A 23,435-nucleotide genomic window follows, 5' to 3' on the forward strand; every position below is an offset into this window, starting at 1 on the left:
AACCACGCACATTAGCACACGACGCAAGTCCCGGGTCACATGCCCCCTCCCTACAGGTAAATGTCTCCCGAGATTTAGCAAGAGTGTGTTTAAAAAAATACAATAACTACAACTACCATTTTGAACCATCCTTCAAGTCTGGAAAGAGTAAAAAAAAAACTATCATACATACGAAATGATTAAAAATACGGAGCTTTAATTAATAATTTAAAATTATAATTGAATCGTCGTCGTCAAATGCCTTGAGGTATTTAATTTACACGAAAGGGAATCTGCTGCGTTGTTACAGCTATCCACTGCTACAAGCAGGCCTGAAAACTATAGATCTCAGTAATTCACACGTACTAAACCGTTTGCGAACACACCCACTGGCCTAGCCAGTCGGGTGGTTTTCGGTCTCTGGTTGAACGCCTCAGAGGTTGCTGCCCTGAGTCGTCCTGTTGTGACCCCTGTGGCACCGGAGGGCTTAGGATCAACTTCACAGACTGACGGTCTGGGTCTCCCTCTAATCTCGTCGGGCTTTGAACTGACCTTTCGTCAGATATCTCTGGGGAACTGAACTGAGTACTCTCGGGTGAGACGTAAGAGGGAGTAGAAACATGACTCGTGGGTTCACCTAAACTACTGCCATATTGCCTAGAACTACTTGTTTGAAAGTTTACGCTTTCAAGAGGCGTGCTAATATGGGGATCCATAATAGAGTGAGATCTATTGTCAGAGGTAATTCGTATAGGGTGTTCACGGAATTGAACATTATCTCTTCTGGCCCATCTGGATCGTCTTTGTGGTATAACATACCGGTCGGAGTCCGAGTCAGAACTCGAAGATTCAGAGCTCGACTCCAAAAGTGTAGCCTTTGGTACACCCGGTTTCTTCTGAATCTGTTTCATGGGGACAGGATCAGAAGGAAGGTAGTCAAATGGCAAAAGCATATTACGATGCAATGTGCGCGTTAATTTCGAACCCTCAACCCTCTTTACCTTGTACACAGGTATATCTAAATTGGGGATTGATATCACCTGATATCCTTGGACCACTTGTCGGCTAATTTCTGTTTCCCCTTCAGTCCAACATTGCGCACTAAGACTGGGTCCCCTACTTCAAGTTTGGACTCGCGGACCCTTTTGTCGTACTGGGCCTTGTTCTTAGCATGGCTCTTGCTAGACTCCCTCGCCGCGGCCGTGTAAGGAAATTGGAGGCGGTCTTTCAGTTTTTCCACGTACGCATGGGGCTCTTCAGCAGCCTCGCCACTATCTGGTGTAGTGCCCAGATAGGCGTCGACAGAAATCCTGGGGTGCCACCCAAACATAAGAAAATGGGGTGAGAATCCCGTGGAGTCAATTTTAGTAGTATTATATGCATGGACAATTGGAGCAATGTAAGATTTCCAATCTTGTTTTTGCTCTTCCTCCAATGTCCCTAGCGTTTTTAAGAGCGTACCATTGAAACGTTCGCAAGCACCATTCCCCTGTGGGTGGAACGGGGAGGAACGAGACTTCTGTATGTTCGCTAATTTGCATAACTCCTTTATAACTCCACCCTCGAAATTACGTCCCTGATCGCTGTGTAGCCTTTCCGGAAAACTATAATATCGAAAGAAGTGTTCATAAAGGGCTTTGGCGGTAGTCTGAGCCGTCTGATTGCGCCAAGGAACGGCCTGAGCATACCTGGTGAAATGATCAGTTATCACCAGGGTATTCTCAAACCCTCCCTTAGATCGCTCAAGAGACAAAAAGTCTATGAGGCGAGTTCCATAGGGCGGGTGGGTTGAATTGGGGTTAATTTTGCCATTGCCTTAACCGGGGTCTTTCTGCGTATGCACCGTTCGCAAGACTCCACCTTGCGATTCACTTCCTTCTCCAGACCCGGCCAATAAAACCTTTGCCTAGCTAACCAGAGTGTCTTCTTTCTGCCTTGATGGCCCATATCGTTGTGGATACCTTTCAAGGCAAGGCTCCGGTATGACTCTGGAATCACAAGCTGTTTGATTGATTGACCATCAAGAGAAGTGGTTCTGTAGAGAACGCCTTTTCAACCAAAAGGCGGTCCCATTCACGGAGAAATTTCCGCACCGACGAATTTTCTCTCCGGAGATCCCCCTCCCTGGGCCTAAAACCTTTGCTCTTCAGATCAATAATTCTCGCTAGAGTTTTATCAGTCAACTGTTTCCTGTCCCACCTTATGTTATTATACTGTTTAGACGCAAGCACCTCATCGGCCGACCGAGGTGCTGGATCATCCGAAATACTCCCAATTAAGGGTGCAGAAACAGTGGCTGAATGGCAAATGGCTTCCACCACGTCTGGGAACATTTGTGGTAAACGCGAGAGAACGTCGGTGTCAGCGTTACTTTTGCCAGCTCTATACCTGATGGAAAAATTGTAATTTGCCAGAGCCGCAACCCATCTATGCCCTGTAGCGTCCAGTTTTGCCGTCGAAAGGACGTATGTTAATGGGTTACTGTCCGTGATCACCTCGAAGGAAAAACCTAAGAGATAGTCGTGGAATGTATCCGTCACAGCCCATTTTAGCGCCAAAAATTCGAGCTTGTGAGCTGGATAGCGTCGTTCGCTATGTCTCAACCCCCGACTGGCGTATGCAATGACTCTTTTCACCCCCTCTTGCTCTTGATATAGGACTGCGTCTAAACCAGAGCCGCTAGCATCCGTATGTACTATGAATGGTTTAGCATAGTCGGCAAACGCTAAGATGGGGATAGAAGTCAACTTATCTATAAGATTTAAAAAAGCGGTTTCTTGAGCATTGCCCCATGTCCAAGGAGCTGCTTATTTGTTTTTGGACTTATTCTTTCGAGACCCCTTGGTCGTGCCATGGTCCTCTAAAAGAGCGTTTAATGGTTGTGCTATTTGCGAGAATCTCTCGACAAAGCGGCGATAGTATCCTGCGAACCCTAAAAACTGACGTAACTCCTTAATATTCTTAGGTTTTGGCCAATCCCTGGTCGCATAGATCTTTTCCGGGTCGGTCTTGATACCTTCCTCCGATATAACATGGCCCAGATAAACGACTGAGGACATGAACAACTCGCACTTAGAGGGTTTCAGCTTAAGACCGTGCTGATGTAAGCGTGCGAACGCAGCTTTTAACCGTTCTATATGCTCGTCTAACGTTCTGGAGAATATGAGAATGTCATCTATGAAGATGAGGCAATCTTTGAGGTGCATTTCTCCCATGCATTTCTCCATGAGACGCTGCAAAGTAGCCCCAGCGTTGCACAGACCAAAACTCATTCGGTTCGCCTCGTAAAACCCTAGCGGACCCACCGAGAAGGCTTTATATTGCCTATGTTGTTCTTCTATCTCAACTTGCCAATAACCAGACCTAAGGTCCAGCTTAGAGAAAAACCTGGCCCCTTGTAAAACATTGACTGTATCGTCAAACCGTGGAAGCATAGAAGCATCCTTCCGGGTCCTTGCATTGAGGGACCTGTAGTCCATACAGAAACGTAAGCTGTTATCGCGTTTCCGGACTAACACAATATTTGAGGAGTAGGGACTGTCAGATTCCCTAATTGCGCCAGCATCTAACATTTCCCTAATGTGCTGACGCATCTCCTCATACATCCCCGGCGGTATCCTCCTGTATGGCTGTTTGAACGGTTTATCGTCCTCAAGCACAATCTTTTGCTTGACTAAATCAGTTTTTCCCAAATCTGTGGAGCCCTTTGAAAATATGGAATCGCACCTGCCCAATACTTGCCTAAGTCTGTCCCGTTGCTCTGGGTTCAGACTTTTAACACCAATGTTAACTTTCAAATCTTCCAGAGCGGAATGTCCACTGTCTTTGGACATGTCAGGGGTGAAATTAGAAGCTAAGTTGTCCACAGCTTTGACTTTACTTATAAGACATATATCTGATTTGGGTCTTTTTGTCACCCCTTTGGCGGATATATTGCAAAGTCTGACCTGAACCCTTGAATATGATCCCTTGTGATCAGCCCTGATAACCCTTGGACAGACCGTAACCTGTTTTGAGTTTCCCAAGTTCACTGCAACTACTTCTGCTTTATGAGCATCAACATTGCGGGCAATGCCTTTGATAGTAATGGTTTCATACGGCGCAACATTGACGGCATGCATATTAGTAGATCTCACTGTAAATGACTTACACTCAATGCTTTCATTAGCAAGTTTCCATTCATCTCGGATTCCATCTGTAGGAGGATTATCAATTATGTAATCCCTACAAAAACGAATGACATTTGTTCCAATAATAACAGGACAAGTGCGGTTGGACACTGAGTTCAAAATCAGATACGAACGGCATCCTAATGGTGCACTCAATGTATCCCAGATAACTCAAAAAAGAGCCGTCTGCAATAGTTACCCTGAGACCCAGTGATTCAAGTAAGTGAAGCACCGGATTATCACCCAGCGACAAATAAAAACTATTTGATACGGTAGTCACCATGGATCCACTGTCAATAAGGACAGTAACTGGAACATTGTTTAGATAAACAATACTAGTGTTGGAGAAACCAACCAAGCGCTGAAATAGCGTATTCTGGCCTTTAGGTTTGTCACCAGCCCTGCGTATGGCCATCTACAGAGGCGGTCACTCTTTTAAATTCTGCTCTCCCCCACCATAACCACGCCCTCGGTTACCGTTAACTCTGTAACCGTTCCCCCGACTTCCTCGGTAATGGTGGCCCCTATTGCCATAGTGGCGTCGGCTGTCATCGCTGTAGTTTTGGGCTTGTCTGTTACTGTCATCCCTCATTTTATTAGTTCCAGACAGTTCTCTGAGGAGTAGCGATTGTTCTTGCAGCTGTTTAGCAAGTTCGTCGATTTGAAATTCTAGTTTCGCCTCAGTTTGTTGGATTCTTAAGTCGAAATCTTTCTCCATCTTGCATCGCTCGTGGCCGCTTTCTACCATGGGCTGGTGGTTTACTTTCTTGGGTGGAATTGGATTAGCGTCCTTCGGCAAGTTCAGCTGCTTGTCGACCATCCTAATTTCTCGAAGTAACTCGTCATAGTCAGTGACTGAGTCGAACTCATGGCGAGCGTGGCTCTTGAGGAGTTCACTATTCAGTGAAGACAAACTTCTGTTTGAGGAGGCCATCCTTATCCTCTTCTCTGATGTGGCCCGCTTCGATCACAATTTGGAGAAGGGTCTCCAGCCTGCAACCAAAGGAAGTCACAGATTCCCCTTATCTCTGGAAAGAGTTGAAAAACTCTTGCATAATCATGCCTTGAGTCGACATATCTCCAAGGGCAGTATCTAGGTGCCTTAATATGACGTCAATCGATGCTTTCTCGCCTAACTCTATAACGGTATGTCTCGCCTTGCCCCGCAGAGACTGTCTGACAGCTTGTGTCATGATCGTTGGGGGATATTCACGTACATTTTACCTCGAATCTCCATTCGTAATATGTGACGTCACCTTTTTGTGTTGGGTCATCACCCGAAAAGAAAGGGATCTTAGGTACTACGACGGAAGTGGACGGGGTGGGGGTTGCGTTGGCTGCTGGCGGAGTACCCTGGGAACCACCAAACAGTGCTGAAGCACCTACTTGAACCTTTTGCTTGGTGTCCGTACTCTGTATACCAAACCGCATGAGCGAGCCCCTCCCAATTCCTGCAATTGGAGTGCTTTGCGACCAAGGGCTAGATTGAGGTATATCAGATCTGGCTGGGGTTACAGTGGATTTAAGAGAGGCCCCGACGGGCATTACCACATACCCACTGGCATTCAATGCCTGTATCATTTCCTCATTTGTCATTGGGTTCTTACTTGTAGCCATCATGAAAAGAACCCTTAAAAAAACCGCGCGTATATCTGACACTGCAAACAAATCGTACGACAGCGATCGGTTGTATAACCACGATTCAGTCAAGAAACTATTTACCAACGCAAACAATCAATAAAGGTGTAAGTCTTCAAAGTAGATATTAATATCACTACAAAATTACTTTATCAAAATATGCTGACAAATTCTAAATAGAAACCGTCTCGCATGCCTTAAAACTTTCACTCGGGCGTTAGAGCGCTGTAAAGTATTGTGAGTGGGGTTTAAAGCATAGTGGTATATTAGATAAAGAAGTCAAAGCTGTCTCATTAAGTCAACAACACCTCACTCAGTGATCTATAAAACCTTCTTATATGTGGTGATCAGATAATCTGATAATCAACACCAACATGTATACATGTATTTCTCAATAAACGAAACTGATATACTACATCAATAATGTAAACAGAAAATAAACATATGTAAAATAATTGTAATTGTCATAAATGTCATTGCAATTTCCATTTAATTAATGCAGAATTATATTCAGGTAACAAGTAAGTCCTTTGCAACTGCTAAAGATTATGCCATGTGCGTTATAGCCAATCTGTCAACAGGCTGAATTTACAACAATGACCTTAACCTCGATTTGACACGGCGATTTCTACGTAGCGTCAAACAAGTGGATCAACCCGTGCTGCTACCAAGTGTTGAACTAAACGAATACTGTTCGTGCAATGCTGGCGATAAGCACAAATAGAGTTAGAACGTCATTACTGTTACTTGCAAACGACAAATAATATATTGAGTAGCTAACAAATGTATGGAAAATAACACCTACATCATTTCCAAATCCAAGAATCCTTCCTTTCGAAACTGTCACTAATTAAACGAATAACACGTAACACAAACACACATTACTCATCTTTCTATGTATATGCACAGTTAAATGTCATCAGCTGTGAAGAATACCGTGAACTCACCTGTCGTCAAAGTTCAGTTTGATCTGCCGAGAACGTTGAAAGTACTGGAAATGTTTCCTGTTCGGGCCAAGAAAAGAACACTACCAAATCATTTTGAAGCGCGTGCTAGCATCCTTCAGTACGCTTACACTCTCCAATGTGGACTCTTTTTGGGATCCCTTGCTTGCAGCCCTTCGGTCTGGTTTACCAGTCAAATAAGATCTTCTCTCCATCCCACGGGTCCCACGGTGGGCGCCAGATGTGAGCTCTCACTCCTCTCGCAAAGAAATAAGTACTCTTGTTGTCGATTGTGGGATTTATGACAGTTGGCATGAGGTACAATAAAAAAACCTAAAACAATACAAAACACATACTTAGAATACAAGACGAACATAATACATAATATAACAAATACAATAGCATTATGTAACCCACCCACCAGCATTTATAATTTTATCACAAAAATAAAAACAATCCTTTACCAGACTCGAAGAGTAATACGTTCCTGAAATATATTAAACGTATTCAATCCCTTTGTCTTTCACTTGCGTGAAAGACAAATCTCCGCACTGCTCGAGTTGTTGTATGACTCCCTCTCTAGCCTCGAGTAGTAATTCCCTAGCCTTTTATTAGTATCGCGGAGAGATGGTTTTCATACACGTGACGCACGGGAATCATGCACCACGATCGATGGCTCACTCGTTCGCTCACTCACAACAACCATGCACATTAGCACACGACGCAAGACCCGGGTCACGAATAGAAGAGTTTTGTAAATATTGCGCGTATTTTTGGGCGTGAATTAATATGAGTATGTGCTTGTTTCTTTCAGTTATATATCTAAACTTTAAAGTCAGTGCCAAAATGTCAGTAAGTCTTGCCATATGTTAAATAGTGGATGCCTTTTAAATTTGGCCCATTGTTGTATTTATAGCTTAACACATTTTCAAGCTAAGGAAAACTCTGCAAACATTGTGTTATGTCAGAGGCGAACCTTGTCATCATTGTCTTGACCTACTTTTCCCCATGTAATCACAGTTACTCATAATTCTATAATGTCAATAGATTTTACGTATTGCCACCAAACTTACAATGAAAGTAAATATCTCACATATAACAACTGAGTCAAAGGGGAATTTTTCCATGATTTTAAGCATTCTCTAAGATTGTTTCAATACTTTAATTTTAATACTGTTGAACCTGTCCCTTTCAAAAGTGCATTGTAGATACGTTTGTGAATTTAGCTGTGCCACACACTACAACCTGGTTGATGTGACCTACCTTATATGGTTGAGTCAATATTCTTACATATATTGACTAATGCTAGAGAGGCAGGGCTATATTTGATTGCAACATTCGTACCCACGATTCTAACTGTATGACATAGGACAAGTGTTTTTTGATGCTTTTACAGCCATAGAAGCTTGAACACATCAATTGTTAGCAAAGAGTGAAGTGAGTTGGTTATTTTAAAATATGATATCAAACTCAGATCTTATTAATTTTCCTCCACATCTCTCTATTGTGAAACGAACCAGAAGACACTACATCAGATATTTCATCGAACCCTTGTTTTGAGAAACAATATTTACACTTAGTAACTACTTATTTGCGTTTGTGATTGTGTTAGATTTTAGGATTATACAACTGCTGAAGCAGGTGATACCTATAATTTTGCCTAATTATGGTCTTCGGAAAGCTCTTTAAAAGACTGAATACACTTAACTCAGGAATACTTCTTTTACCTTTTTTCTTTTTGCAGAAATTTTCCCCGTAGAGGAGAAAAATTGCAATATGCGTTATTTCTTTACGGAAAGTTTTCCAAACACCTGGATTAATAGAAGACAAATAACAGTCAATGACAGAAAATGTCGAAAAGTAGTGGTCATTAGAAACAACAACAAGCACTGTATTGTTGTTGAGGGGGACATGGAGTCAAATGAAAAGGATGAACGTATAATACCTGGCGTGGAAACAGCATTTGCAGGAAGACCTGATCAAGACGTGGAGTATCAGTTCACTTACAATGTACAAAGGATTATGCTAAAGCAGAGTGACAGGAACGCAGTGTCAGTTGGTGACAAGAGAGGAAGGAAGGGGTCCATGGAAACTGACAAAGAGCTTCCAATACCTGAACATGGGGAAAATGGAGACGAGGAGGATTATAATGACATACAAGAGAGGAACAAGGGTGCAAGGATGTGCATATTTAACCGGAAGTTTCTGTCGCAGGCGAGTTACAATACGAACAGCAAAGAAAATTCAATGGCAGAAGTCACAGAAAATCAAAATGAGAATAATTGTGGAATGAACAAGACTGTAGCAGCAGATATGGCAATATCTGGTGTAGAGGAAGATTGTCCGACAGCGTGTGATGGAGAGGAGGTGATTTTATATATGATTATATGATCTATATACTGAGAAATATACATGTGATTCAATACTCTCTCTCTCTCTCTCTTTGTGTTTGACAGCGAAATGAAATGTGAATTAATTATTTACGTAAATATCAATTTATGTGGATTATTAAAAAATGAAATTGTCATGGTGCTTAATTCGAGAATTCGTGATATTTTACACAGAGAGAGAGAGAGAGAGAGAGAGAGAGAGAGAACAATCTCCTATGGATCTTTAAGTTTGTAACAACCACAAACTCAACTAACATTTTTGGTTGATGAAAATTAGTACATTCATAATATCTTCACATTTTCAATTTTATCCGTATCACCTTTTTAAATTCGCCTCTACCAGGTAAAGGAGAGGTATTGTACTATATATGTTCAATAATTTCACTTCTTCCTAATTATTCTTTCTACATATGTCTTTGCATCAGTTTCTTGTGTCATTTATTCCATGTGAAGGGTCTAACTTTTTATATATATATATAGACTTTATTTTATAGATTCTTGATACGTTTTCAGTTATGTTTGTCTTTCTGTTTTCAGTATACATTCAGTTATACCTTACATCATGACAATTCGGAAGAAACGGCATCTTAATGATTTCTAAACCATCTAAAAGAAATAGAATGTGACTCGGATTTCGCGTTTCATGGATATTGGTTAAACTGTGTGTTTCATGGTTAATTTGCAGCCACTGCTGAAATCATTAAACAAGATAATGGTATGCATCCTAACTGGTAATCGTGTAACAAATATACAACATTTTGATGAAATAATTTACTACATTGTTGCGTTCAGCTCATGCCCAAATAGTGTCATACATACTGTTGTCTACTAACCTCTCTAGAATCATGACCAATGGCCAGGAAATCCTACACAACGAGTACTACACATTTTTGTATAAGTTAGACATCGTAACCTGTATTTAAGATTTAGTGAGTGTTTAAATTTTGAGTTTAAAGTTAATTTGATAGGCACTATTTTATGCTAGATAAATGAAACTTAAGGATGATATGCATCTAGGTTGGAACCACAAACTAACAATAAAAGAATGTCATTGCTGTAATGTAAGTTTATCTTGGTTTTGGTAACCTTCTGCATTTAGTTCATGACTGCACAGTTTTTGACATGCTGTATCCAATATAGAATCATGAAACATATTGATGAGATTCATTTGGATAAGTACCACAACATTACTGCAGAAAGTGTATGTGAACTATATGTTATGCTGCAATGACATCTCTGATATCTTGTGTTTAAAGTCAATTTCTTGGTTAATATTTGTGTTAGAATCGTGAAACTTAAGAACTGGATACATCACTCTAAGTAATGTACCCTAAACACTGAATAGAATAAAGTCACTATGGCCTATATTTTATCCTTGACTATAGTAGTCGCATACCGTGTGGTTTGTTTGTACCTTTGTACCGATTTGAAAAATGAAAATCATCAAGGATATAAAAATGCATAATATTTAGTCATTTCATTCATTGGTTCATAAATGCTACCTGATTGTCGCCAAGGGCCCCTAACACTGTTGAATTATTGACATAATCTTAAATTCTGCATATCATGTTATCAAGTTCTTTATCATTGGCACTTTCATTCTCATCTGAAGTTAAATATGTTTAGAATGGTATTTTGCATACCTGATCAAGCTCCCAGCATGAGAGATCCTAGACAAAACTGAGAAAATATTACACTATCACCTATTTCTTTGCCACATATACTATTTCTCTGATGTATAACGTTTGAACTATAGATGATATTATACTGAAACAGTACACAGATATACATCTTAAATAGAGAGCGTGTCATATATATGACAGTTAAGTCCTTAGCTCAAAGTTGACAGATCAGGTGTAGATAAAGGCACCATTTGTATAGTATATGCTGTGTTTGGTTCATTGGTAATTTTATCTTAGGAGAAAGTTTTACTTACAAAATTTTGGACATGTTTGACCATGATACGGTTTTGACTATGTTTTACTCATCAATAATAATAATAATAATAATAATAATAATAATAATAACATTAATAATAATAATAATAATGATAATAATAATAATAAAGTCTTTATTTTATTAGAGTGATACAGTTTGTACGAAAAAAAAAACTGATCCTCCTTCTGGCCCTGAAGTAATAAATTATTTACTTATGTACAAATTCATATATCAAATACAGATAGGAATCAAGTATCATGTAAAATTGTATAACGGACTTCGGGTTCAAAATGTCAAAGGTCGAGGTCAATTTGACTTACACCAGCGGCTTGTGAAAACCTTTGTTATGCTCCAACCCTACCCTGCCGCTATTGAATATGACAAGCATAATGTTTATCATGCCCACCCATGTTTATATCCGGACAAACGTGTGTGTGTGTAACTATCCCTATATATTTCCACGAACTGTTTCGAAACATAGCAAACATTATTGGCATGAATGTCGGATGAGATCAGTTAGCATGTACAGTTTAATTATGTTTAACAGAGTTCATACTTGTTTTGATGGACTTACAGAATAGTAACCATTCTGGATTTTTGCATAACTATTATGGATTTTCTGTGCAATATATGCCTTTGGACGTAGTGGACCAGAATTCGCAAAATCTTCGTTTTGTGATAAAAGTTTTAGAAGATATTTGTTTATCAAAAAGCATGTATAAGAGCGCAAAATGTAATGCAGCAGCTTGGTTAGGAATGGAAATAAATCTGCGCTTTCCCTTTAACATAATTGCACCAAAAAGTGGGAAAAACATTTTGACATTATGATCTTACAGTCTGATAGTAACGATAACCAGTAAGCCATAAACATGCTACTAAACAGGAAAACGTTCAACCAAATCGTTCTCAAACATTTCTCAAGAGAATATGATAAAAACGAAAGCATCCTGGTCTTTCCAGTTAATTCAAATAATTCCTGTCCAGCATAAAATATGGCCACTGTTCTTATAAACAGAAATCCGTTTAATAACATTTTAAAAATTCTAAATAGAATTAAACAGAATTTAACAGAAAATGATTCTTACATGAAGGGTTTTCAAGTCAACTGCTCAAAAAATGGTCTACAAAATATGAGTAAATTTGACAAACTTAGCTCTGGTTTAAAGGGATTTAAAATTTGTACCAATGGTGCCCATTCATCCTAAATATGTCAGTCACTGATACAAAATAAAAGTTTTTCTCTAAAAGAACTGAGTAGAATTGGATCAAATTTTACGCCAAGCTTTCTGAAAATAACAACTCACGAATTAGTATAAATGGTGTCAGCTACAAACAAATAACCAATGTCACCAAAAATAAATAAGCCTTTAATATCTTTTTTTAAACGACATTCAACATCATTTGGTTAAATTAGACAAAACATGAAACAAAAATGCAATGTGGCATAAAGGACTTTCTAAATATAGATGTCATACTAATGCCTCCATTTCTAAAACTCTAATTAAGACAGGCAGATAACTTTAACCTGCGAAACAACCGATTAGCCTCATTTCACCAACTTCGATTATAAGCATCCTGGCATAAGGGACTTTCAATATTAAACAAATGATACGTATGTGCTTTCAAATGTGGCTATATATATGAAAAAGATAAACATTGAAATGATTGTTTTTATAACATATTTGAATAACAGTATTGAAAGCAATATTCACAGAATGCATTCTATTGACTAGGATTTCTTAGCTGCTCTTACGTTTGGCTATTAGACAGAGGTAGGTTAGAAGAGTTCCAACTGGTACCCTTGTTGGTCACAAATCGACATTTGATATATGATAAAGAATCCTTAGAATTATAGAAGTTTTCCTGCACTGGTTGTCTATATTTAAAATGCTTGCTTCTTGTATTCTTCTTAATCATTAAGCTACATCACTTATGTGACCACATTGTAAGCTGATTCCCTTTTACCGGATGTCCCTATGTATTTTGATATACGCTCGACATTAATCAACTGATGCGTTGTTTTTTAAAACTGCTTATCTAGGCGAGCTTACCATGTACAAATCATGTGACTGTCAAGCAGCAGAGTCCTTTGGTAAATACCATTTTTCTTGAGGAGACACTAACTGAGAAGTGGCAGAATAGGGGTATTCCAAATTCGTATCACCGGACTGCAGGTAAATCTTAGTGCGAAAAGCAACATTAACAAGCCATATTACCCTGATTATTATTACACAATACTCTCATTATCTTAACAAATATTCATTATAAAAATTGTGACTATTTGATCATCTGTTGCTATGATATTTGGTATGGGCTAAGGAATTTGTTGAGAAAACGGTATGAAGAATGTTTTATTAACTAAGTAATTAAATCTGCATTTTAAAACGTTTGTCCTCTAGAAAAGAGATTTTAAATATATAAAGTAATTGAAGACAAGCGTATGGTAAATCGATATCCATTCTTAGCAGTGGTTCTGTGTATGGAAAATGTTACCTAAGGTATGTATAACTTTATGTAGTAAAATTCAAGTCGCATAAGCCATAGATTGCTATGTCTTTGCAGGTTTTCTAAATTACATGCAAGAAGTCAGTGACGCAAAGGAATACGTTTAGGACTAATATTCAGTTCACAATGGGAAACATTCTTAGTATTTGCTTTAGTGCAGCAAAATAAAGATGTATTGGAATTTGTTGAATATGACCTTCATGTAGTTCAATGAAACGCGACTATAAAGAACACTTCATTGTACATACATATTTGTCCTTCATCGGCAGGGGAAATTTGAAAAGAGTTTATTAAGAAAATGCACGGAAAGAGATATCAAATATCAGGACTAAACTATGCAGATGGATTGCACTGACGATAAGAAAGAAGAAAGAATCATATTTACTAGGCTGTCACTTTATATATATATATATATATATATATATATATATATATATATATATATATATATATATATATATATATATATATATATGAAAGAGAATAAAAAATATACACCTGACAGAAGGGAAAGTGGATTATACAGGATAACGCTTGATAATAGTAGGCATAATTAATATTGAATACAAATCATACTATCATTAGGTTAGAGAATTTTAATTCGTAAGCTACGGAGATTCGAACCTAGGTCCGCGCGTAAACGGGTAGAGACTATTTACCCGAGGACCTCGGTTCGAATCTCCGTAGAGTACTAATTAAAAAATTAAAAATTACCGTACCTGTATCCTGTATGATAGTGTTATATATATATATATATATATATATATATATATATATATATATATATATATATATATAATCATTATCCGTAGATGCCCATATTGTCAAAGCATTTTACAGTCTAGTTTTGCATTTGGCGAAGAGATATTGACCCTATAACTTTGTAGGATGCTGCTGTATACAATATATAACCAAATCAGTCTCATAATCAATGAATAATTTTTTACCCAAGAAATGCACGGTACCCAGACTGGGGAGCCATGACCATAATTACTAACTAAAAAAATTTAAACAACTTCTTCCCAAGTACCACGCACCAGAATTAGACCATATTCGACAGAAAACATCCTATCATCGATATCATTCATATTTCTACAAGGGGTGATGTCGATCGATCGTAAGAGTTAACAAGACGCATTCATGCATGTTTTGGTTTGAAATATGGCAACCATCACTAAAAATATTGTATAAAGTGGCTAAAGAGATTCTCATCAAATTTGGCAAAAATATCTGACATCAGACATAATTGCTTTTACTGGATGTATTTTGGCAGGAAGCTATCTGGCATGAAGGCATTTCAATGTGCTTAAATAATGTTCATTCTTAGCTTTTAATAAGACGATATATCAGTATCATTTTTTCCTGAAACATCCTAACTTAATTACAATGAGGAACGAAACGCGTGGCCTTTAATAAAACGTGTTATAATTTCAATTTCACATGAAAGTCATGCTGTTTATGGTAACTCAACTTTTAAAGATCTGTTTTGATGGCTTCGATTATGAGCAAGAGACAGACTGCATGTTAATTGTGCCCATATCGTTACTAAACATTTTATCAGGCTATAGTAAAATATCTAAAATCAACATGATATGAAGTTAGAGATAGCCCTGATTATAAAATCAACATGATATGAAGTTAGAGATAGCCCTGATTATAAAATCAACATGATATGAAGTTTGAGATAGCCCTGATTAGTGGAATTTTCAACTTTTAAGTAAAGTGAGAAAGGTTGAGCAAAACAACATTCACTTATGACACTTGTTTAATCCCATTGTCTTGGGAAATTATCCAGTTGCAAACGTCCTAGCGGATTTAGTTCCGTTGGTCTGTTAGGAAGCTGTACTTCTTTTGAGTTTGCTTATGAGGATAAATGTGCTGTGAATTCGATTATATAATAAGTTAATTAACTTTCCTTACCTTTGTAAGACGTCCGATCCATAATTTGTTTAATATGTGAGACTTGTATATGAATAGGAAAATGAAATATACAATTTTCATACATGCCCCACCTCACAGTCACTGATGATGTCAACCAATGTTAGCTCCCTTCTCTAGCGGGTTACAGAAGGAGAGGTGTAGGTAGTAAAGTGACACATGGTCAATATTTAATCAACTGTGGCAGTGGCAAAAGTACCATTTATTCGCTTTCTCAAACACGTGGTCTTAATTATCATTTTTATGTAAACATCTTTAAGAAACCTATTAATATATTTATTAAAATTCCTTTATTAAGCTATTTAATTTCACCAACACGATGATGAAAATTTGCTCTAGACCATAAATTAATGCAATTTTTACCATACAGCCAGCTCATCGAAATATTAAATCCATTATGAAAATATTACATCCGGGATGTAGACGGCGTAAACAATTAATTGCTCACCTACTAACGCCATCGACTGGGGTCAACTCTAGCTTTTCTTGTCTTGCTAGCACTACAAAGTAACAGCACTCAACATCGTCCAATCTTTAGTTTGTAATTAATTGTACTTATATACAGCTAATACAATGTAAACTTTTCATAGTACTCGCCTTTTTGTGTAGGATTTTGGTGCTTTGTTATGTTTCTGTTTATGTAACTATTATTTTGTGGCTTTGTGCTCTTGAAAAAGAACTATGTAGATTCTTAAATCGCTTGGGTTGATTTCGCATCTATTTTGCAATGTTGTTTGTCAGTTTTTCTATCATACTGATTATTTCCTTAACCATAAAGCGCTCTTTCATGATCCAGTGCCTTTGATAAAAACTTAACATCATTGTTTCTTTTGACATTAACACAATGCTATCTATTTATCTGTCGGACCTCATCATTTGAACTTTTTCATTATTTCAAAGTACGTATAATTTTTATTCCTACAGCTAAGACGTTTCGCCACCCTGTGGTAATCATGGATACATCTGATCAAATGAATGAACTCCTGATTATAATCCAAATTTCATCATGTCAGACTACGTATTCTCCTCAGATCACAGCAAGAATGTTTACACAGATTAAAGACCGAAATAAAAATGGAAATTTACAAGAACAGGTGCCTCATTATGTTACCAGACACAAGGAAATTGTTCGAAAGAAATTTATCTTTAAAGGATCAAAGGGAAATAACGAAAACGCAAGTTGTAACAGCATTCTCCAGACATGGTGCGATTTACAAAATATACAGCTAAACAAAGAATCAGCTGATTTGAGAATACAAATTGCTATTATTGATCGTGATTTTGTGGCCATTTGCTCAACGTGTAATAGTTTTGTCTTCATTTATCACACTATGGTGAATGATCAGAAAGAGCTAAATACATACCGATGTACAATAAACGGTATGAAGGACAAAGACCTACAAAATATATCGCTGCAGGGAACAGCAGAAAATATTTTGATATTCGGTTTCCAAAGTAAAATTATGTCAGATACATTTGACTTTACAAAACATATTACAATTTTCGCAGATGAAATGGTATTTGAAAAAGTGTGGACGAGCCATTTGGCGCATGAAATTCATTGTAAGTATGCAACTTTCTATTTTTTCAGGATATTACATCACTCGAAGAAAGAATGTTAGCTGTTTTGCACTGGCATCCGTACTTTGTCTCATGCTTTTGTTGTGCCTCCTCTCTGTCGTTGTTACTGTGAACACAGCACATTCAGTTCTAGTCATGGATATTTCATACACGCAGGCTTCACTTCGCAATTGTTGGCTCTCCAGATGTTCAGGATTATAGATTCACCTATCCTTTTTTAAAGTTGGAATTCCTCACAATATCACAGAAACTTTGAATGCTGTCACAAACAGAATTCATGTATCTTCATATTCTAAATCGCAAAGTTTCAGTATGAATTTCCCATTTCACAAGCACAGATAATATCGCAATGTACTGACAGTTCATAAAGATTTCTTTTATATCTTGAAGTTAGGTGTGGGCGGATCCATATCATGTTCTTTTTCATGTTAATTCTTCTCCAGTACATTGGCAGTTGATGAAGTGCTATCCTTATCCTCATATCCGATTTTCATATAAACTGATATGATTTTAATTGCAATTTAAATTGGGATCCAATCTTTATCATCGATCATAAACATAAATTGCAATTGTACTAAACATGTATATTTCAACTGCACTTGAAAGTCATAACAGCCTATGCAGTCACACCGCTGATGACATGGTTCTTGGCGGGAACAATAATGCAGTTACAAAAGAAAATGTTCGACCGTTAAGATTAACCAGTAGATCTGGTAATGACGCATAGTAGCATTCTAAGAAATAATACTCTTCTGGATTAATTTCGTACTTAAAAATTAAAACGCTGAATTCAGTGAAATTGTCAGTTATTACCATCTACATCTACGGCATACAACATATAAGCTGTAGGCTGACGCAGATATATTAGAGCCAAATTATGCCAAGATTTGTTGACTTTCTTCTTTGCTGACCTCACTTGTTTACGTCCCATACGTTAGGGCAAACATAAATCACGAAACAATTAATGAGGTATAATTTACGCTACCAATAAAAGCAACAGGATGACTAAGAAACACGGTACCAAACTCAAACGTGGGCTTGCTGATATACGAAGAAGAAATGACAAATATATTTTGTTAGGCCGATTAAAGACCGGGGTTACATTGACCCAAATCTTGCATTTGGCTTTTCACAACTTCGTCTCTGCACAAAATTGGTGATTGTTTGCTATTGGGGCAAGGAGGGAACATATTCTTTATAGGTGTAAATGGTCATTGACATGATCATTGAAACCGTATTTTCAATACCAGGGTTGGCACGATGAATTAAATAATCAATCAATCGATAGATATACAAATTAAAATGATTTGTGAGACAAAACATTAGATAATTGATTTTTGAGTAACACAATTTTCACTAAATATTTTAATGTCGTAATTTAATTTAAAACTACAATTTTGCGTAATGTTAACCGCATAAGCGTGGTATGGCAAAAGTAACTGATACATATGTATCCTCTCAGCTAATGAGAGCAGGGTATTCTATTCAGTTCTGATCTGGCAATGACATGCTGAACACGTTCGTTCTACTATCTCTTCCTTAGATGACATGTCATAGCCATGATGGATACTTAAAGTAACTTATCGAATCCACCTAGTAAATTAAAACATGAAGTGCACTTATTGAATTCATTGCAGACAAAAATGAATGACGCTTTCCAGTAATGTGAAATTGCCTGTTGGATTCTACCATCAACCATCGTTGTCCTTATCATCCAATAATATTGTAACAAACCTAGGTTATATGTTCTTTGTATTTACGTATCCACTTATAGCTTTGTCAGGTGTTAGTGATTATCTGTTATATTAAGGGTGACTCACTGTTGGAAAAATATTTTTCAAATATTAGTCGATAACTAGGATCAGAAGTCATTATGTAGAGTATTAACTTTTTGTTCGTTTGGATTTTTTTTTTGTTTCGGAAAACGGACTCTCACTAATTTCTTGACACAAATAATTCTCGAGATATTCTCATATATAAGTGTTTGGTTATGTTAGGTAGGACTGATTGTGTGGATTAGGTGTTTGGGTCATATTTTGTAGCACGTGGCATGACATCTTGGTCTGCAGTTTAGAAAGCGTGCTGATAAATCACTCAACCAATGCAAGCGTGAAATAAATTTTGGGTCGTTAGTTGAGTAGAGACAATTTAGTTGTGGTATGAGCATATTTGAAAACCTTTAACAAATGGGGAAAGATTGACCCAAACCAGCCTCAAGCAGGTGTTGTTTGATTCGCTCTGTAGTAAGGTTAGCTTATACGCTTTACGTGTTACAGTATAGTACGGTCTTGAAGAATCATTTAACCCACTTTCATGGCAATATTCTTGCATACTATTTTTTTAAAGTCAAGCCACTTGCATGTTATGTAAACGGATGACATGATGAATATACGATGATAAGAATTCAAGCTTCTAAATTGTTACTTACTCAGCGGTGTGAAACAAAAACTTTCAGGACAAAGGAGTCATTTTTTCAATGACGTTCTCTATTTTTGTCAATACTTTCTGACCCCAAGTCCAGCAGAATTATAGCTTTGGGCATAGTTGCTGAAATTACTTCGCTGCAATTGCAGCAGACATCCTTCAGTGGGCAATATCTAGAAACATTCACTAAAGATCAAGTGTAATGGATGTCATTTTATAAATTTTAATGAGAGTATGTCTTTCGCCTCTTCCATTCCGTGTATTATTAACTTCCCTGCTTTTACAAGTCCCATTTTAAACTAAAGTCTTAATTTACATTATACCAATGGATGAACAATGTTATATTCTATTTTGTGGAATATTTTCTTGTTAGAACCCATGCTATCATATGTGAAAAGATTTATTATCTTCACCCGCATGAGACACGTGTGACTTAAACGTCTAAAACTAGAACTATTTCTTTAATGTTTTAAAATAAGAATGGCAGCATTGAATTTCTCAATATATTTGATGACTTACAAGATAACTTATATTATTGTGTCACCAATACATGAGCCTTAAAGTTGTTTGCAAATGATAATGTGCTATGCAAAAGCACATTTTAAGAATTTAAACAATTCATCTTTCATCTGTAGTGTTTAAAATGCGATGCCTCAAAGATTCAAGTTAACGACGCCAATGTACGTTTTGCATCATTTAGCAAACAACAATGTTTGTATCTTCTGTCAAAATCTGAAATAGTGAAGCCGTGTGGTTTGCAATATATGCACCGTAAATTAGCCTCACTTGCACCTTAATTCCCAAACACACACACACACACACACACACACACACACACAAAAATCTCTGCGGATGATTCGATATGAGCTTCTAAGTCATCTCATGCGCATATCAAAGAGGATGGCTGATAAACGAGGAGTTTGCTATCTTTAAATATGTTCGTTCCAGGAAATACAAACGTATTTCAAATGCAAATGCAAATTGAATGCACGTTTGGTAAAATAAAAAACCTTTTTTTGGAGTCATCTAGATCTATAGTTATCTGTCTGTCTCCAACATATTTTGCTTCTTTTTCGAAATAGCTGCCTGTATATAAAGAGACATGGGTCATACCAAGTCTGGTGACGTAAAATTGTGTTGGAGAAAAACTCTTAAAGAGTTCGTATTGAATTCGCTTTGCTGTTAACACTGCCGATGGATTACCTTTGCTGGGGATACTTTTATAATAGGCTATTTGGGATTATTTTACCCTTTGTATCTAATAAACTAAAGTTAAATTTTGACAAGTTGCTTTAGTATACATCGCATGAAGAAAATTGCGAATAATGTATTTATTTATATTTAAATAGTTTCTGTAGTGTCTTGGTACACTGAGTATCTGTATTATTAGTAACATTTCTCATATATGATTGATTAAGAAAATGATCTTTGTAGGGGATTCTTTCATCGTTAAAAGAAAGCGTTTTGCGTTTTCGTCGAAGAATAGACAGTGCCTTTAGAAAGAAAATGAAATAAGTATTAAAGAAATATTAAAAAGAATCTTTAGGATCCTTAACTTCACACCGAAAATTGTATTAAAATATTTCTGTATTACCATTGTAACAGGTTGTACTTGTGTCATGTGAATAGAATGTTTGTATCTGCGCAAAACGCGTTCGACACTGTTTAGTGTGACTGCTGATCGTCATTCCACAGTCATTGTTATGAAACAAAACAAATGTAATGCTACAATTTAAACGTGTATGGAATTTTTATTTTCATGGATTGACGGGTGTGGGTTGGGAATGAATTTAATTCACTATATGTGCTAATGTTTCGAACTATGTATCAAAATTAATATTGAATTTGCAACTTCACAAAGAGAAGATTTCTTTTTAAAAAATCTTTACTTTTCCATTCTGAAAATTTTTATTAATTTTGAATGCTGATTTTCTTGCATGCATTGTTATGGTATGATAATCATCCTTTCGTTTAGGTTAAGGATACATTTATATTACAGGTCTTTGCGCCCTGTGCGTAATGCCAGAGGAAATTATGATTTATTATAAGTAACGCTTTTCTCGACACGCAAGGGAGGAAACGTGCAATCAAACAATAGCTTTAAATGAAAAGGCAAAAGTAACGTTTTGCATATGTTTCTGTAAGTACATTGTCTATCAATTTATGTGTCATCTTTGTCTAGTATGCTAGGATGCTGCTTCAGTATATGCAGAATATATTTAAGTCCTGACCCCTTAAAGAAGCTGTGGGTGGTGCGCGCAGTGGGCTGGGAGTTTCTGGAAACATTAAAATTTAGTTTTTAAATAAATTGTGAATGCAGTGATCAAATATATTCTTACCTTTGTATGGCAATACAAAATTATACATCGATAAAATCCTAAAATATTTTGCTTGTTTTTAAGTTAATATAAAACATAATCTGCGCATAATGAAAACCTCAGCGTAACAACCCTCCCTCTCTATCCACAAAGGATTAACTGGCTACTATGTTGCTATGAACTAGATGCTGAGTTTTTTGTTGTTTTGTTTGTGTAATTAATTGACTGTAAAGTAACGTGGTGATATTAAAGGTTACTAATTCTGAAAAAAAAATCAAATAAAATTTAAGTTATGGACGTCATGGTTAGTACAACCCATGAAACAATATACGTAATTAATCTGTAATATCATAACATTAGGTCCCTATCCCTTTTTAAGAATTTAAGTAGTGACAAAAATGTATTCTATTCATATCTCTGAAAATAAATTAACAGTTTATAGTTTCCAAGTTTTAAGTGTGGAGAAATTCGACAATGCATACAGTATGTTGAATATATTAGTTCGAAAGACATAGTTCTTAAATGTTATTAATGTTTGTTGTAGCTGATGTGTTCTATCAGACAGGACTTGTATTTGGCGATCCTTGTAAGTCAGATAGAAGACGTATCAAATATACAGGAGAGAATGAACTCACATCACCTCCTCTAATAAACGAGCTATTTGTGAAAGCAATGTACCTTCAAAGATTTATAGCATTGAAAGTCCCAGATCTTTCATGCTATGTTTCCCTAAAGAGTAAATTAAAGACAAGAATATCAAGAAAAAAATCAAGGGTTACAGAGGATATTTTAGGCATCGATGAACAGTATTTAGATGTTTCTACAAGAGCACCAGGAAAACTTTTCCTTAAGGATAAAAATCGATATAAAACTATAGTGGATAAAAATCATTGTGAAGAAAGTGTGCATACATTCGTCAAAACTTTCTTTAAATTAAGTGACACTACTGTTTTACTGAGAGAAGATGGCAGTAAATGTGAACCGCAAAAACAAACTTGTGAGGATACCATGGCACAACAAGGAAAACGAAGTGATAGATATGATAAAAGGAACGTTGGAGAAATTGATCTGAAGGAAAGTAAAAAGTCTAATCTTCACCACAGTATATGGCTTCCATATAATGAACGTCCTCTGCCCTGTCTCAGTCGAGAGGCAATTGTTGAATTTTTTGAGGGAAAACCCCATTATACACCTACTGAACATGAGGAATATAGAGAAATATTAACACAGCTTGCATCAGATAACATACCAGGACCAAAAATTACGATGAAGTATGAAATGCTCAGACTGTGTACCATGAAAAGCTTTCCAGAGGGGGGACGACCATTTTCTATCAGAATCACCGGAGCTGGATTTTATTATGCAGGATACCGAGACCAGGTGATCTGTTATTGTTGTGGTAATCGCAAAGATAATTGGGTTCTTGGAGACATTCCCCTGTTGATTCACCAGAAAATGGACCCCAACTGTCCTTTCCTCACAAATAATTCTGCAGTCAGTATTCCAATTAGAACGGCAAATTCAGCACAATCACCTGCAGAAGTTCGACTATTTGCTTTACAAAGATTTAATGGGGCAAATCAGTCAGATACAGCACAAATCGAGTCATCT

The 23,435-nt window shown here is 36.9% G+C and overlaps 1 protein-coding gene across 1 annotated transcript in view; it reads left to right on the top strand.

Annotated features, from left to right (window-relative positions):
- LOC149773185 (uncharacterized) overlaps positions 1–10,959 on the top strand; it is a 73,786-nt gene extending 62,827 nt beyond the window's left edge. Inside the window, exon 3 of the mRNA XM_089946668.1 lies at positions 8,475–10,959. Coding sequence (XP_089802794.1) covers positions 8,507–9,121 — 615 coding nt within the window. The 5' untranslated portion in view covers positions 8,475–8,506 and the 3' untranslated portion in view covers positions 9,122–10,959. The remainder of the gene's footprint in view (positions 1–8,474) is intronic.
- Positions 10,960–23,435: the final 12,476 nt, after the last annotated feature.

This window comes from Sinohyriopsis cumingii, unplaced genomic scaffold (assembly GCF_028554795.1).
Source record: "Sinohyriopsis cumingii isolate HCF-2022 unplaced genomic scaffold, ASM2855479v2 utg000837l, whole genome shotgun sequence".
Classification (NCBI taxonomy): Eukaryota; Metazoa; Mollusca; class Bivalvia; order Unionida; family Unionidae; genus Sinohyriopsis; species Sinohyriopsis cumingii.